The sequence below is a fragment of the Papilio machaon genome, chromosome 19 (genome assembly GCF_912999745.1).
Source record: "Papilio machaon chromosome 19, ilPapMach1.1, whole genome shotgun sequence".
In the NCBI taxonomy this organism is placed as follows: domain Eukaryota; kingdom Metazoa; phylum Arthropoda; class Insecta; order Lepidoptera; family Papilionidae; genus Papilio; species Papilio machaon.
The window spans coordinates 3979797-3995082 of NC_060004.1; the positions used below are offsets into that span (position 1 = coordinate 3979797).

At 40.3% G+C, this 15286-nt stretch overlaps 10 protein-coding genes across 10 annotated transcripts; 5 read left to right on the forward strand and 5 right to left on the reverse strand.

Annotated features, from left to right (window-relative positions):
• Positions 1-49: 49 nt before the first annotated feature.
• LOC123722096 (chorion class A protein L11-like) lies at positions 50-659 on the forward strand. Its single transcript, XM_045682635.1, has 2 exons — positions 50-136; positions 231-659. Exons 1-2 carry the CDS (start codon positions 86-88, stop codon positions 657-659), a joined length of 480 nt encoding a protein of 159 aa, XP_045538591.1. The 5' UTR covers positions 50-85.
• A 1825-nt stretch (positions 660-2484) lies between these two features.
• LOC106715164 (chorion class B protein PC10) lies at positions 2485-3101 on the reverse strand. The gene is made up of 2 exons (XM_014508390.2): positions 3051-3101; positions 2485-2961 (listed from the first exon to the last, which is right to left on the reverse strand). Exons 1-2 carry the CDS (start codon positions 3099-3101, stop codon positions 2485-2487), a joined length of 528 nt encoding a protein of 175 aa, XP_014363876.2.
• Positions 3102-3464: 363 nt separating this feature from the next.
• Positions 3465-4050, forward strand: LOC106715165 (chorion class A protein L11). The gene is made up of 2 exons (XM_014508391.2): positions 3465-3515; positions 3634-4050. The coding sequence occupies exons 1-2, from the start codon at positions 3465-3467 to the stop codon at positions 4048-4050; spliced, it is 468 nt and encodes a 155-aa protein (XP_014363877.1).
• A 1267-nt stretch (positions 4051-5317) lies between these two features.
• On the reverse strand, positions 5318-5972 carry LOC123722097 (chorion class B protein PC10-like). The gene is made up of 2 exons (XM_045682636.1): positions 5922-5972; positions 5318-5794 (listed from the first exon to the last, which is right to left on the reverse strand). Exons 1-2 carry the CDS (start codon positions 5970-5972, stop codon positions 5318-5320), a joined length of 528 nt encoding a protein of 175 aa, XP_045538592.1.
• A 353-nt stretch (positions 5973-6325) lies between these two features.
• LOC123722098 (chorion class A protein L11-like) lies at positions 6326-6988 on the forward strand. Its single transcript, XM_045682637.1, has 2 exons — positions 6326-6384; positions 6572-6988. Exons 1-2 carry the CDS (start codon positions 6334-6336, stop codon positions 6986-6988), a joined length of 468 nt encoding a protein of 155 aa, XP_045538593.1. The 5' UTR covers positions 6326-6333.
• Positions 6989-8034: 1046 nt separating this feature from the next.
• Positions 8035-8620, reverse strand: LOC123722080 (chorion class A protein L11-like). Its single transcript, XM_045682537.1, has 2 exons — positions 8570-8620; positions 8035-8451 (listed from the first exon to the last, which is right to left on the reverse strand). The coding sequence occupies exons 1-2, from the start codon at positions 8618-8620 to the stop codon at positions 8035-8037; spliced, it is 468 nt and encodes a 155-aa protein (XP_045538493.1).
• A 362-nt stretch (positions 8621-8982) lies between these two features.
• On the forward strand, positions 8983-9590 carry LOC106709357 (chorion class B protein PC10). Its single transcript, XM_014501150.2, has 2 exons — positions 8983-9033; positions 9114-9590. The coding sequence occupies exons 1-2, from the start codon at positions 8983-8985 to the stop codon at positions 9588-9590; spliced, it is 528 nt and encodes a 175-aa protein (XP_014356636.2).
• Positions 9591-10977: 1387 nt separating this feature from the next.
• On the reverse strand, positions 10978-11707 carry LOC123722099 (chorion class A protein L11-like). The gene is made up of 2 exons (XM_045682638.1): positions 11654-11707; positions 10978-11376 (listed from the first exon to the last, which is right to left on the reverse strand). Exons 1-2 carry the CDS (start codon positions 11702-11704, stop codon positions 10978-10980), a joined length of 450 nt encoding a protein of 149 aa, XP_045538594.1. The 5' UTR covers positions 11705-11707.
• An 874-nt stretch (positions 11708-12581) lies between these two features.
• LOC106715168 (chorion class B protein PC10) lies at positions 12582-13243 on the forward strand. The gene is made up of 2 exons (XM_045682639.1): positions 12582-12632; positions 12767-13243. The coding sequence occupies exons 1-2, from the start codon at positions 12582-12584 to the stop codon at positions 13241-13243; spliced, it is 528 nt and encodes a 175-aa protein (XP_045538595.1).
• Positions 13244-14343: 1100 nt separating this feature from the next.
• On the reverse strand, positions 14344-14960 carry LOC106715169 (chorion class A protein L11). The gene is made up of 2 exons (XM_014508394.2): positions 14888-14960; positions 14344-14772 (listed from the first exon to the last, which is right to left on the reverse strand). Exons 1-2 carry the CDS (start codon positions 14936-14938, stop codon positions 14344-14346), a joined length of 480 nt encoding a protein of 159 aa, XP_014363880.2. The 5' UTR covers positions 14939-14960.
• Positions 14961-15286: the final 326 nt, after the last annotated feature.

A 15286-nucleotide genomic window follows, 5' to 3' on the forward strand; every position in this document is an offset into this window, starting at 1 on the left:
TATTGTCCTCCGGATAAAGGTAAATATATAAATAGTTTTCTTCCTACAATAGAATCATTCTCGATTACGCAGTCGGAAAACAAACATGTCTCCTTTCGCCTTTTTGCTGCTCTGCATCCAAGCTTGCTTGGTCCAGGTAAATATTAAAATTAATGCATTTGTTATATTGAAATGTTTTTTTTTTTAATGAAACTATCTAATTATTTAACAACAATTTTAAAACGTTATAGAATGCGTACAGCGCATGCCTTGGAGCCGGACTCGGTCTAGGCTACGCTGATGGATGGGCTGGTGAATGTGGCCGCGGCTACGGACCCGGCTTAGCCACCGAATTCGGTTACGGACCCGGACTTGGACTTGGCTACGAAACCGGACTTGGACTTGGACTTGGCTACGGACTCGCTGGCCCTGCTGCCATCGCTGGCCCGGCTTACGGAGGCAATGGCGTCGGTGACATTGCCGTCGCTGGTGAGATGGGCGTCGCTGGTACCACCGTCGTCGCTGGCCAGGTGCCTATCCTGGGTGCTGTCAGATTCGGAGGTGATGTTCCTGCTGGCGGCGTCGTCTCCATCGCCGGCAGCTGCGCTGGTGGATGTGGTTGCAACGGCGCTTACAACGGCGCTTACAACGGCGCTTACAACGGCGGTTACCTGTACTAGAAACAAACTATGACTATTTGAATCTGTCTAAAATAAAAACGACGAATCATTACGACCAAGCTCTTCTTTCATTTAACTACTTGGTCACACTTCATAAACATATCACATAGAATTTATGTTATAACGAAACAGTATGGTCTATTTTGACTGCAGGCATTCCTGATGATGAATATTAAGTTTAATATGAGATTAACATTTCTAACTTTGCAAAATAATCAGAATTAAGTAAACTGTTATTTTAAATCCCAGAAATTATTACACTCAAAATATCACTATTGAATTTATATATAATATAACCTCCTATTTTTTTGAACCCAGCTAATAAATCGGTCTCATATGTACTGCAATATATGTATATAATATAAGCAATATGTATAGTAGGATTATTAGAAAATAGTGGTTTGTAAATAGTTTGAGAAAGATATCAGTATTTGATTTTAACCATATTAGCGAAATTTTAAATTAATTTTGTTTAAATTTAACCGAACTGAAGATCACAATAGCAAAAGAAATATGTTCAAACGTTAAGAGTGCATTCGTATAATTTTGTACTTCACTCCATACAAAGTGATTAAAATTTTGGGATCGATCTCAAGGATAACGTGTAAATTTCAGCAGATGGCGAATATAAACGGACAAAGTAATTCTTCTCCTTTAACTTAAAAACGACCGGAGTCCATAGTTTTTTTTTTTTTTGACGGCGCTATGCCGCCCTCTCGTTCCCCTAACATAGTCAAGGTCAGGGACCTGGGGTGCGGAATATTCTTTATTTCTTTATTTATAATATTTGACCAATTACATAAAACTTAAACTAATATCACATTCGTTTCCTTTTAAAAACTTAAAATACTAAAAACATAAATAAAAACAATAAATACTTACTATTACGAATGTGATAAAATAATAAACTACGTCTTATTTCTATTTATGGCCAAGAGGGCCGACGCTTAACAGTATTATAAGATGCAGCACAGACTCCTCGGTACCCGGATCGCAAATGCACGAGGGGCTCTCCTTGCAGCGGAACCTGCACAAGTACGAGGAGAACCCCTCGTGCCCAGTGGAGTCCGTAGTTTAGACCCCGCCCCGTTTATCCTTTATCCTTTTATTAAGTAAGAATGGTGTTATTAATAATATAAGTATTTTGGGAAGTAAAAGAGTTAGGAAGAGAGGTTAGGGTTGAGCTCTTATGAAGGGAAAGTGAAATTATTTAAATATACAGTCAAAATCTGTTATAACGACATCGAAGGGACTACTCATATTGAGTCGTAAAAACCGATAGTTGTAACAACCGGTGACAGGTATTAATAGGAAAGATATGTATATAACATTCAGCCAGGACCTTTGATTTTTGGTCAATTTAACCGGTATGTTGTTCTAAACGATGTCGCCATAAACGGTTTTGACTGTAGTATGAATAGGAAACAATATGTTTATTAAAAGGTGTAACTATATTTTGTGCCAAACCAATAAAATAAAGTACAAATAAATTTTATAAATGAGCATGTTTAGATGAATGGATGGTTTTTATTTTGTAACTCCAGAACGGCTGAACGGACCAGACTGAAATTTGGTACATACATTATTTTTTCATTTCACGCGGAGGGAGAAACGAGCTACAGCTAGTTTAATCGTAGTACATAATATGAAATTCGATTGTTATTAAATGAATTTAAAAACGAGTGGTTTTTTTAAATGCTTTACACAGGAAAATTCAATACTACATTTATAATATTATTTTCCTAAAACGAAAATAAAATTGAAATAAAAATAAAATTGACTTAAAATTATATATTTTTAAATGACGTCGTTAATGAGGCATTTCTTAGTAGATTCCGCAACCACATCCACCGAAAGCACGTCCAGCGATAGCGGGACCGTAGCCGATTCCGGCAGCGAGACCGGGTCCGTAGCCTAAACCAGCGGCAGCGGGGTAGCCCCAAGCGGGAGCAGCGATGTCTTCGCTCACCATGCCCACGGCACCATTGCCGCAGCCATAGGAGACGGCACCAGCGCCGGCGGTAGGCAGCGCTCCTTCCAGACCAACAGTACCCAGGAAAGGAAGCTCACCGCCGACGGCTAAGATGCCCCCGATCTCGTTCTCAGACAGAACGGACAAACCGACGGGTGGGATGGGGGAAGCACTGGAAGTGGGGAATCCACCACCGCTGGATGTTGGGACGGCGGCCAGACCACATCCACATCCGGCTCCATAACCAGCCCAGGAAGCGGCGCCGAAGGGAGCTGCAGCCATCAAAGGAGCATCGTAACCCAGACCACCATTGCAGAAGGCGGAGATAGTCTAAACAAATCAAAGTACATGAATATATGTTGTTACAACCAATTTTTTGTAAACTCATTTCATTGTTAAATTATTTTTTATTTTCTTACCTGGACCAAGAGAGCTTGGGCGCAGAAGAGGACGACAGCTTTGGCAGACATGTTGATTGTGTTTATGAGAAACAAGTGTAAACATCAATGAGATCGTTTGGTATTTATAGTGCTGGAAGTTATGTGTAAGCACACCTATTGAAATAATGAACATTTTGTAAACCCTCGCAAGACTTTTTTCAATATTCGTGTACGTGTTCAATGCGTTTTTGCGATAAAACACAAAATAGGCATTAATGTATTGGACTTGTACTATTTGGAATAATTTATTTAAGTAACATTATAAAAATGACAATGGTCTCACGTTTTTTTTTTTTTATTTATGACGAAATTGTTTTGGTTAGTAAGAGAATGGTTCACATATAAAAAGACCCTTTTTTGTTGAATCATACAGTCAAAAAATATATCTGCAACATGTCTTCCTTCGCCTTCTTGCTCCTGTGCATTCAAGCTTGCTTGATCCAGGTAAGTTAGAAATTAAAATTGAAATTGAAATATTTATTGCAATTATTTCTTAAGTTCTCTGTTAAACGTAGATGAATAATTCGGCGAAGGAGTTTAAAAATATTTTGTATATTCACAGAATGTATACAGCGAGTGCCTCGGAGCCGGCCTCGGCCTAGGCTATGCAGGTGGTTTGGCTGGTGAATGCGGACTCGGTTATGGACCTGGTTTAGCAACCGAATTCGGTTACGGACCCGGACTTGGACTCGGCTACGGAGCCGGTCTTGGACTTGGCTACGGACTCGCTGGTCCTGCCGCCATCGCTGGCCCCGCTGCCATCGCTGGCCCGGCTTACGGAGGCACCGGCGTCGGCGACATTGCCGTCGCTGGCGAGATGGGCGTCGCCGGTACCACCGTCGTCGCTGGACAGGTTCCAATTTTGGGCGCTGTCAGATTCGGTGGTGACGTTCCAGCTGGTGGCGTCGTCTCCATTGCAGGAAATTGCGCCGGCGGCTGCGGATGCAACGGCGCTTACAATGGCGCTTACATCTACTGAAAACAAACTATGACGATTTGAATCTGTCTTTAATAAATGCGAGAAAATATTACGATAAAGCTCTAATTTTATTTATTTTTCTTAATCTGAAACTAAAACGAAAGTATCACATATAAATTAAAATTGGGAAAATCGGGTATGTTTGGGTTGGACTACAGTCTTGCACAGCAAAATGAAATTATTTTAATAAGTAATACCTACCGCTGATACTAATGCAATCATTGACTTGACATTGACTTTAGATTAATCTTTACTCGATGTACTGTACTATTAAATTATAGTAACGCAACATAATGATCTTCGACAGAGGTGTTGTTACTATAATTGTCAGGAATCCAAGTGTTTCAAATCGCTAAGAACATCTTCTTTTATAAATTGTTTCATTTAATCAACCGTATCCATTTCTTATTCTGCATGCATTTTGCATACACCGGAAATGTCGACAGTATATAGGTACCAAGTTTAGGTATCAGACGTAATCTTTTAAAATTACATTGTGTCGTTTTTAACAATTGGTGATTAGTATCACGATAGGTTAATAAACTAATGTAATTGAACTTCAACTCGGAGTGTTATTGAATTACTAGTTTTTGAAAGATACTTTTTATTAAAATAATTGTAACACTGCGATTGAGAATGTTGCGTTTGTCGTTGTTGATTTTAATTATTCATTAAACGCGTTAGTTTAAACAACAAAATATATGAACAGACATGAATGTCTGTTGATATGTTATGAACATTTCTATTCATCGAATTTAGACTCATCATATTACTAAACTGACAAGTCAAGCTAGACTTAGCTTACATTGATTGTTTAGTTTGTTACAACACAAATTAACAATCAATATAATTTTATCTATAGTAAAGCTGTTGTAGCTTTAGATTAAGGACGCTATTGTTATAATTTAAACTGTCCACGGAGCATAAAGAATATAGGAAACTATTACATCAATGCTCAGTGACTAACACAAATAGGTCTGGGAGACTTATAATTAACAACTTTAGTCTTTCTGCTTAATAAACGTAACTTCGGCGCCAGTAAACCTGAAGAATAAAATTTCTATTCACCTGTCGTAATTTTTTTGTATTTTTGAGAATTACGGCATACATTTCGTGAAATAAAAAAAATTGTCGAATAATTTTCGCATTAAATTGTAAAAAACAAAACAAAATATATGAATGGGTCAGTTTTGAGTTTAAAGAAGAAAAAAAATCATTATGCGTTCAAAATTGTGTATTATCAGATTACATTTTAATGAGACGTTTCTTAGTAGATTCCGCAACCACATCCACCGAAGGCACGTCCAGCGATACCTGGACCGTAGCCGATTCCGGCAGCGAGACCGGGTCCGTAGCCCAAACCAGCGGCAGCGGGGTAGCCCCAAGCGGGAGCAGAGATGTCTTCGCTCACCATGCCCACGGCACCGTTGCCGCAGCCATAGGAGACGGCACCAGCGCCAGCGGTAGGCAGCGCACCCTCCAGACCGACGGTACCCAGGAAAGGAAGCTCACCGCCGACGGCTAAGATGCCTCCGATCTCGTTCTCAGACAGAACGGACAAACCGACGGGTGGGATGGGGGAAGCGCTGGAGGTGGGGAATCCACCACCGCTGGATGTTGGGACGGCGGCCAGACCGCATCCGCATCCGGCTCCATAACCAGCCCAGGAAGCAGCACCGAAGGGAGCTGAGGCCATCAAAGGAGTTTCGTAACCCAAACCAGCGCCGCAGTATGCTGAGATAGTCTAAACAAATTAGAGTTCAATAATTATATTTTGTTTATTTTTGACCATCAAAACTCTCATTTTCAATTTCAATTTCAATTTTCAAAATTTTCAACTTCTAAATTTAATTACATTTTGGTTAACTCACCTGGACCAAGAGGGCTTGGGCGCAGAAAAGAACGATAGCTTTAGCAGACATGTTTACTATGTTTATGAGAGACAAGTGTAAAAATCAATGAGATCGTTTGGTATTTATAGTGCTGGAAGTTACGTGTAAGCAAACCTATTGAAATTATAAACATTGTGAAAACCCTTGAAAGCCTATTTCAACTTACTATTAGTGTACGTGTTTGATGTGTTTTTACGATAAGACAAAAAATAGGAAAAAGTTGTCTGTACTGGAACTATTTATTTGAATGCATTTAAATAAAATTATGAAACTGACAATGGATCGCTGCCTCACGTATGATGAAATTGTTTTAATTAGTAAGAGAATGGGTAACATATAAAAGACACTTTTACTATTGACGAATCATTCAGTCGAAACACAAATCTGCAACATGTCTCCCTTCGCCTTCTTGCTCCTCTGCATTCAAGCTTGCTTGATCCAGGTAACTTATCGTTGGTTTTTGAGACCAATGATTAGGAGTTTAATTTGTCTTTAACAATACAAATCAGTATCAGTCATCAATAACAGAAGTTTTGTGTTGGCCGTATATGAATAATTTGTTGTATATACACTCTTAAAAATCACCAAATTAATTTCAATTACTTTCAATACAATTTTTAAATTCACAGATTGTATACAGTGAATGCCTGGGAGCCGGCCTCGGTCTTGGCTACGCAGGTCCTTTGACTGGTGAATACGGACTCGGCTATGGACCTGGTTTAGCCACCGAATTCGGTTACGGCCCCGGACTTGGACTCGGCTACGGAGCTGGTCTTGGACTTGGCTGCGGACTCGCTGGCCCTGCTGCCATCGCTGGTCCTGCTGCCTTCGCTGGTCCAGCTTACGGAGGCACCGGCGTCGGCGACATTGCCGTCGCTGGCGAGATGGGCGTCGCTGGTACCACAGTCGTCGCTGGACAGGTACCGATTTTGGGCGCTGTCAGATTCGGTGGAGACGTTCCAGCTGGTGGCGTTGTCTCCATTGCAGGAAACTGCGCTAGCGGCTGCGGGTGCAACAGCGCTTACAACGGCGCTTACCTGTACTAGAAACAAATTATGGCTTTTTGAATATTTGTATAATAAAAGCGACAAATCATTACAGTGCCCTCTAATTTCATTTATCTTTCCCGGCGTGAGATTTTATAAATAGAATATTAAGAATTATAGTAAAGTCAATTCTTTACTAATTGTAACTATCACAATGTTTTATGTGTTGGAGCCTATACCTATATCTGAACAGGAAAGGCATACTCAACGTGAAAGTAAGAAGAGAGCTTTAATATACTAATTAAGTCCATTGAGTGATCTGGAGCATGGATCAAGAATAATTTTTAAAAAAAACTCATGCAATGTCGAATCTGGTGATAATAATCAAGCATAAATCAGCACGGTATGATGGACGTTTTAAGTTTATTGCAGCAAGAATATGGCATGATCTCTCTCCCTCCCTTAAAAATAAAATGTCTCCCGACATCTTTAAACGGAAATACAAAATTTAGCACTGCCGATGCGCCAACTTGCTGCAGAAAACAGAAAACAGCTCGACACCGGACTTCAACCGGAGTCGGCTAAGCTGAGCCACTCCCTTTTGCTATCATTATTACATAATGTATCTATCACTCTGCTTTTGGAATTAAATTAAATTTTATTTTATTTCCTAGTGTTTAGCAGCAAAAACTAATATGGTTACGGAGTTTTCACACAAAACAAACAGACTAAATAGTATAAAGAGTAGGAATTGTCATTATTTAAGTTGACAAAGCTTTAAGAATTATATGCAGCGAGTTATTTTAGTTCATCGATATAAAATAAAAATAAATTTTAATTTTAGTTAAAATAATATACTTGCATAAAGAGTATTTTTGATAATAATCAGAATAGCTGTTGTTGATAATATTAGTATCAATCGAGATCTTTTCAGAAAAAAATAGGTTTACTACGATGTGTCCTATTGCGTACCCCTCTGGGTAACGAGCGTGAGTTACGTTGTTGTTGTTGTTATTATGACGGGATAAATAAATAAAATAAGAGCTTTATTGTTATAGTTGTTATAGCTTTTATTAAAGACAGATTCAAAGAATCATAGTTTGCTTTTAGTACAGGTAAGCGCCGTTGTAAGCGCCGTTGCACCCGCAGCCGCCGGCGCAATTTCCTGCAATGGAGACGACGCCACCAGCTGGGACATCACCACCGAATCTGACAGCGCCCAAAATTGGTACCTGTCCAGCGACGACGGTAGTACCGGCGACGCCCATCTCGCCAGCGACGGCAATGTCACCGACGCCGGTGCCTCCATAAGCCGGGCCAGCGATGGCAGCAGGGCCAGCGATGGCGGCAGGACCAGCGAGTCCGTAGCCAAGTCCAATACCGGCTCCGTAGCCGAGTCCAAGTCCGGGTCCGTAACCGAATTCGGTTGCTAAACCAGGTCCATAACCGAGTCCGCATTCACCAGCTAAACCACCTGCGTAGCCCAGACCGAGGCCGGCTCCTAGACACTCGCTGTATACATTCTGTGAATTTACAAAATGTTTTTAAACTCCTTCGCCGAATTATTCATTTACGGTTACAGAAAAATCTCAAAATAGTTGCAATAAATATTTTCAATTTCAATTATAATTACTAACTTACCTGGATCAAGCAAGCTTGAATGCAGAGGAGCAAGAAGGCGAAGGGAGACATGTTGGAGAATTGTTTTACGACTGAATGATTCGTCAAATATTGAAATTGTCTTTTATATGTCAACCATTCTCTTAATACTCGTCAATTTCGTCATAAATAAGAAAACGTGAGACAGTGCTCCATTATCATTGTCACAATGTTACTTAATTAGTTCAAAATAGTACAAATCCAATACATTAATGACTATTTTGTGTTTTATCGCAAAAACACACTGAACACGTACATGAATATTGAAAAAACCTTTACGAGGGTTTGAACAATGTTCACAATTTCAATAGGTGCGCTTACACATAACTTCCAACACTATAAATACCAAACGATCTCATTGATGTTTATACTTGTTTCTCATAAACACAATCAACATGTCTGCTAAAGCTATCGTCCTTTTCTGCGCCCAAGCCCTCTTGATCCAGGTGAGTAAACATAAATATAATAAAATTAAAATGCGTAAAACAAAGGATTGGTGTACACAAAAAATTTATAATTTTTATAGACTATCTCCGCCTTCTGTACCGGTGGTCTGGGTTACGAAGCTCCTTTGATGGCCGCAGCTCCCTTCGGCGTCGGTCCCTTGGCTGGTTATGGAGCCGGATGCGGATGCGGTCTGGCCGCTGTCCCAACATCCAGCGGTGGTGGATTCCCCACTTCCAGTGCTTCCCCCATCCCACCCGTCGGTTTGTCCGTTCTGTCTGAGAACGAGATCGCAGGCATCTTAGCTGTCGGCGGTGAGCTTCCTTTCCTGGGTACCGTTGGTCTGGAGGGAGCACTGCCTACCGCTGGCGCTGGTGCCGTCTCCTACGGCTGCGGCAATGGTGCCGTGGGTATGGTTAGCGAAGACATCGCTGCTCCTGCTTGGGGCTACCCCGCTGCCGCTGGTTTGGGCTACGGACCCGGTCTCGCTGCCGGAATCGGCTACGGTCCCTCTATCGCTGGACGTGCCTTCGGTGGATGTGGTTGCGGAATCTACTAAGAAATATCTTATTAAGGACGTCATCTGAAAATATACAATTTTGAACGCTAAATATGTTTGTTTTAATATTATAGTGAATGCAATAATTAAATTACCAAAGTTAGGACCTTCATAAATCTTCAATACTAATACTGTATATTTCCGTCGCGAGTATCGCGTAGCGCACAATCCATTCACATGATATCAAATCGTCAACATAACTCGTCATTTCGTTCAAACAGTATAACAGACAGACCAAAATTTGAATAATTGGCTTTTCGTTAAATTAACGCAAACTTTTACATCATGTGCACTAAATTTTATAATTTTTTTATTTCATACAGACCATTGAATTTTTATAATTGGCGGATGCCGAAGATTTTCGTAGCCTTGCATACGAAGGGTCTAGGAAAATCTTTGCATTTCTGAAAACACAAAGTAGCATTCAAGCTTCGCTTGAAACTTTCGTTTGATATATAACCTCTTTTTTGTGTTACAAAGAATTTTACAATATGCACTCATACATTACTATCTCAATTTGCCAGTAAACAAACTTACGCCTATTATTTAGCATGCTATTAAAGGGCAATCCTAAAAATAATACGACTCGCTCTCTTCCTAGCCACGGTGGCTTATGGTAGTGAGATCAGCTTCCTTTCCAAGTCACTTTCTCAAAACTGCAACAACATTCTCACTTAATAAATAGCTGAAAACATTTCCCCTTATATCATTTGCCCTTATATCACGGGAAAACGTCATTATTTAGGTAAGAGGAATTAGGATGTCATCTCACAGTGGTAGATCCCGCAACAACAATAATTGTTGGGTGCACGAATGGGATTTGTCGACCGGAATACCACGACTACATAGAAGACAGGCGTGAATCGACGGCATGAACGTGCGTGTCGGACGCTTAATTTAGTTCCACGTTCCCTTCCCACCCTCTTCATATAAGGAGACGAAGGAAGGGGAAGTGGATTTGATTAAGTGGTTAGTCGTTCGACTGTCCATAGGAACTGGCAGCTTTAACAGGAGTCCAGAGAATCAGAGAGAAAGAATAGATCCACTAAGCCTTAGTTACCTTTTGTGAGTGTATTAATTTCTGGGTCTTAAAATAATGCTTTAATTCCATTTTAAAATGTTAAAGATGTTGTGGTCAGAATGGATTTAGCATTCATCATTAAGAATTGCGAAGGACTACAATCTTTGAAGGCATTGGGAAAAGCAGCATTCCAGCAGTGGAGAAACAAAGGTTGATGTTTATCAAGAATTATTGTAAACCAATCTAAAGACACCTTACTTTTCCAATAGTACTTAGTTTTGTTGTGAGTAAGTTAAAAGAAATTAAAGGTTTATCTTTATGTTTCGTCGCATTTATTATGGACAGATTCAGAAGGCCAGTTTGTTTTTAGTACAGGTAACCGCCGTTATAAGCGCCGTTGCACCCACATCCACCAGCGCAGCTGCCGGCGATGGAGACAACACCTCCAGCTGGCACATCTCCTCCAAATCTGACAGCACCCAGGATAGGCACCTGTCCAGCGACAAGGGTAGTACCGGCAACACCCATCTCACCAGCGACGGCAATGTCGCCGACGCCGGTACCTCCGTAAGCTGGGCCAGCAATGGCAGCAGGGCCAGCGAGTCCGTAGCCAAGTCCAAGTCCGGTTTCGTAGCCAAGACCAAGTCCGGGTCCATAGCCGAATTCGGTCGCTAAGCCGGGTCCGTATCCGCGGCCACATTCACCGGCCCATCCATCGGCGTAACCCAAACCGAGTCCAGCTCCAAGACATGCGCTGTACGCATTCTAAAACGTTTTAAAATTCATCATCATCAGCTCACTATACGTCCCCACCGAGGGGCTCGGAACCTACCCCAATTTAGGGGTGACTAGGCCATAGTCAACCACGCTCGCCAAGTGCGGGTTGGTTGACTTCACACATATCATTGAATTTCTTCTCAGATATGTGCAGGTTGCATCACGATGTTTTCCTTCACCGTAAGAAAATTATTTTAAAATTATTTTGGAATAATTAAGTACTTTTCCTAAAAATAACAATCAATGCATAAAAAACAATATTTACCTGGACCAAGCAAGCCTGGATGCAGAGCAACAAGAAGGCGAAAGGAGACATGTTGGATGTTTGTTTTCCGACAATATGAAATCGAGAATGATTCTAACGTAGGAAGCTACATATTTATATATATATTATACCTTTATCCGGCGAACAAAACAATTTCGTAATAATAAGTAAAGGGTTTAAAAAAATTATAGTCGAGTGTATGGTAGAAGGTTTTAGTTTTAACTTCAAAATAGATAAAAAACTAAACTTTAAAATAACTAAATACCAACTTCTTTGAGGATCTACTTGTTGGTCTGAAATGCGGTCCAAGGTATCTTCAGAGCATTATATCCCGAGTACGTCCATCCTCTGTTTCTCGCTCTTTTGACCACTAACTTTCTCCAATATCTTGAGAAGCTGTTCCATTAGGCTAGCACTAGATGCAAAAAGAATGATTGAATGGCAGCAGAGATATATCCGCAATGCATCCTTAATGAACCCCTGCTCCAGTTTTAAATTGACTCGATAACTTATTGTCTATTCTTACCAACGCAGTCTCGTCCTCATACAGACGCCTGAGAACAAGGTTTTTAGGTGCGCCCATTTCTTGGAAGGCTAATAAGGCTCAATTATATTATTTTATCATGATAATAGGACAGACGAGTTAAGTTTTTGACATTTTGACATTTTCTTATTTTTGTTATCAAACCCAAAAACAACACGTCCCTTATCGATTCATATAAATTCAAAAGGGAACAACAACACAATATGCATTGTTTAATATTTCTTAACCGCTTTTTTTATTAAAATTGTCACGTATTGTATGTTAGTGTATTGTATGTAAGTAATTTCTTAATTTCAGTTTTTGTATTATATAGTTTCATCGTTTTTCATATAAATATACACTAACTTAACATTAACCTCAGTATAGTATCATACATTCATCAACATGTCAGCTAAGACCGTTCTTCTCTTCTGCCTACAGGCCTTCTTTGCTCATGTAAGTTAAAATTTTGACTTTTTCGAATTTAAACCTAAAAAAAAAAAATTAATTAAAATTTTCTACAAATGACGAAGAAATAAAATTTTTCTGACGATTACAATGAATTGATGAAAATTAAAAATCTTTTACAGTCCATCTCCGCATACTGCGGCGCTGGTTTGGGTTACGAAGCACCTTTGATGGGTGCAGCTCCCTTCGGCGCCGGTCCCTTGGGTGGTTATGGAGCCGGATGCGGATGCGGTCTCGCTGCCATCCCAACATCCACCGGTGGTGGATTCCCCACTTCCAGTGCTTCCCCCATCCCACCCGTCGGTTTGTCCGTTCTGTCCGAAAACGAGATCGGTGGCATCTTAGCCGTCGGCGGTGAGCTTCCTTTCCTGGGTACCGTTGGTCTGGAGGGTGCGCTGCCTACTGCCGGCGCTGGTGCCGTCTCTTACGGCTGCGGCAACGGTGCCGTGGGCATGGTGAGCGAAGACATCGCTGCTCCCGCTTGGGGCTACCCCGCTGCTGCTGGTTTGGGCTACGGACCCGGTCTCGCTGCCGGAATCGGCTACGGTCCCGCTATCGCTGGACGTGCCTTCGGTGGATGTGGTTGCGGAGTTTACTAAGAAATATCTTATTAACGACGTCATCTGAAAATATACAATTTTGAACGTAACATATTTTTTTCTCTTTCAAATGAAAACGAAAACGGCCTATTGATTGTTTGGTCAAACAATTTTATCTGGTCTGATGGGAGACGCTGCTATCGCGATTAGTTTTGTCACAAAAAAATATGTAAACCCAAAATGAGCAAAGAAAATAGCACAAAAAAAACAGTAAATAATAGCCATAAATCTACAAGGATATTTGACATGATGGGTATAAGCATAAAAAAAAATTAACATTTTGTAATATTTATTGTCTACTCATTGTCTTCGTACTATTGGATTTAAAAGATTTATAATTATTTTTTAACAATAAAATCTCTTAGTCCAGATTCGATCAAATTAGAGTAAGTTAAGTTACTCGCGAGTAACTACTGCTAGTATGTTATTTTTTCATTTTACCAACCACTAAACTAAGAATAATATAAATATGCGATAAGAAATATTTACACAGGCAATTTTGGCGGAATTTCTGATACTGAGAAAAATAGTTGTCAGAGCTGATATGTCATTTGTCACCTAGAAGATTTTCAAACAGTCCAAATTTTATAATTGACTGTATCATTATATAAAATTGAATTGTTATGGCATTTCACGTCCGGGTAGAAAAAACAATACATGGATTTTTGTACGTTTATACATTCATTAATTCTTCGTTCTTTTAAACTATACGATAGCAATACCGAGTAAGCTTACAACACAGGTATTGGAAATACAGAAACTAATATGTCCAAGGAGTAAAATTATCCTCCTGACGTAAGAATTCTTTCCCTTAAAATGAGCTGTTTGAGTCAATTTTAACTAATCTTGTAGGAACGTTTTTTAATTTCGTGGTATCAAAAGCTCACATAAATAAAATAAATAATTGATTTTTTAAATTTTAGATTAGAGTAAAATCTTCTTTTATTCGGTACATGTCGACAAAGCTACAGTAATAGTGTCATGTATAAGACCATTTTAAGATATTTTCATGCGAAAGGAATATTAAATGAAATAAGAGCTTTACCGTAATAGTTTGACTCTTTTATTATAAGGCATAATTAAATTGTCAAAGTTCGTTTTCAGTACAGGTAAGCGCCGTTGTAAGCGCCGTTGTAAGCACCGTTGCACCCGCAGCCGCCGGCACAATTTCCTGCAATGGAGACGACGCCACCAGCTGGAACATCACCACCGAATCTCACAGCGCCCAAAATCGGTACCTGTCCAGCGACAACGGTGGTACCAGCGACGCCCATCTCGCCAGCGACGGCAATGTCGCCGACGCCGGTGCCTCCGTAAGCCGGGCCAGCGATGGCAGCGGGGCCAGCGATGGCGGCAGGACCAGCGAGTCCGTAGCCAAGACCAAGACCGGCTCCGTAGCCTAGTCCAAGTCCGGGTCCGTAACCGAATTCGGTGGCTAAACCGGGTCCATAACCGAGTCCGCATTCACCAGCCAAACCACCTGCGTAGCCCAGACCGAGGCCGGCTCCGAGGCACTCGCTGTATACATTCTGTGAATTTACAAAATTAAAAAAAAACCCTTCATTTAATTATTCATCTACGGTTAATAGAAAACTCGCGAAATAGTTGCAATTATTTTAAGTCGCAATTTAAAATTTGGCTTACCTGGATCAAGCAAGCTTGAACGCAGAGGAGCAAGAAGGCGAAGGGAGACATGTTGCAGAATTGTTTTTCGACTGAATGATTCGTTAATATTAAAATTCTCTTTTATATGTTAACCATTCACTTACTAATTAAAATAATTTCGACATACACAAGAAAACGTGAGGCAGTCATCCATTGTGTCACAATTTGTCAACAAAATATTTTCTTTTTCAATAGTACAACAATTTAACGCCTATTTTGTGTTTTATCAAAAAAAAAAAACGCGTCTAACATATATACTAAAATTAAAAAAAGGCTTGCGAGAGTTTGCACAATGTTCATAATTTCAATAGTTGTGCTTACGCTTAATTTCCAGCGCTATAAATACCAAACGATCTCATTGATGTTTACACTTGTTTC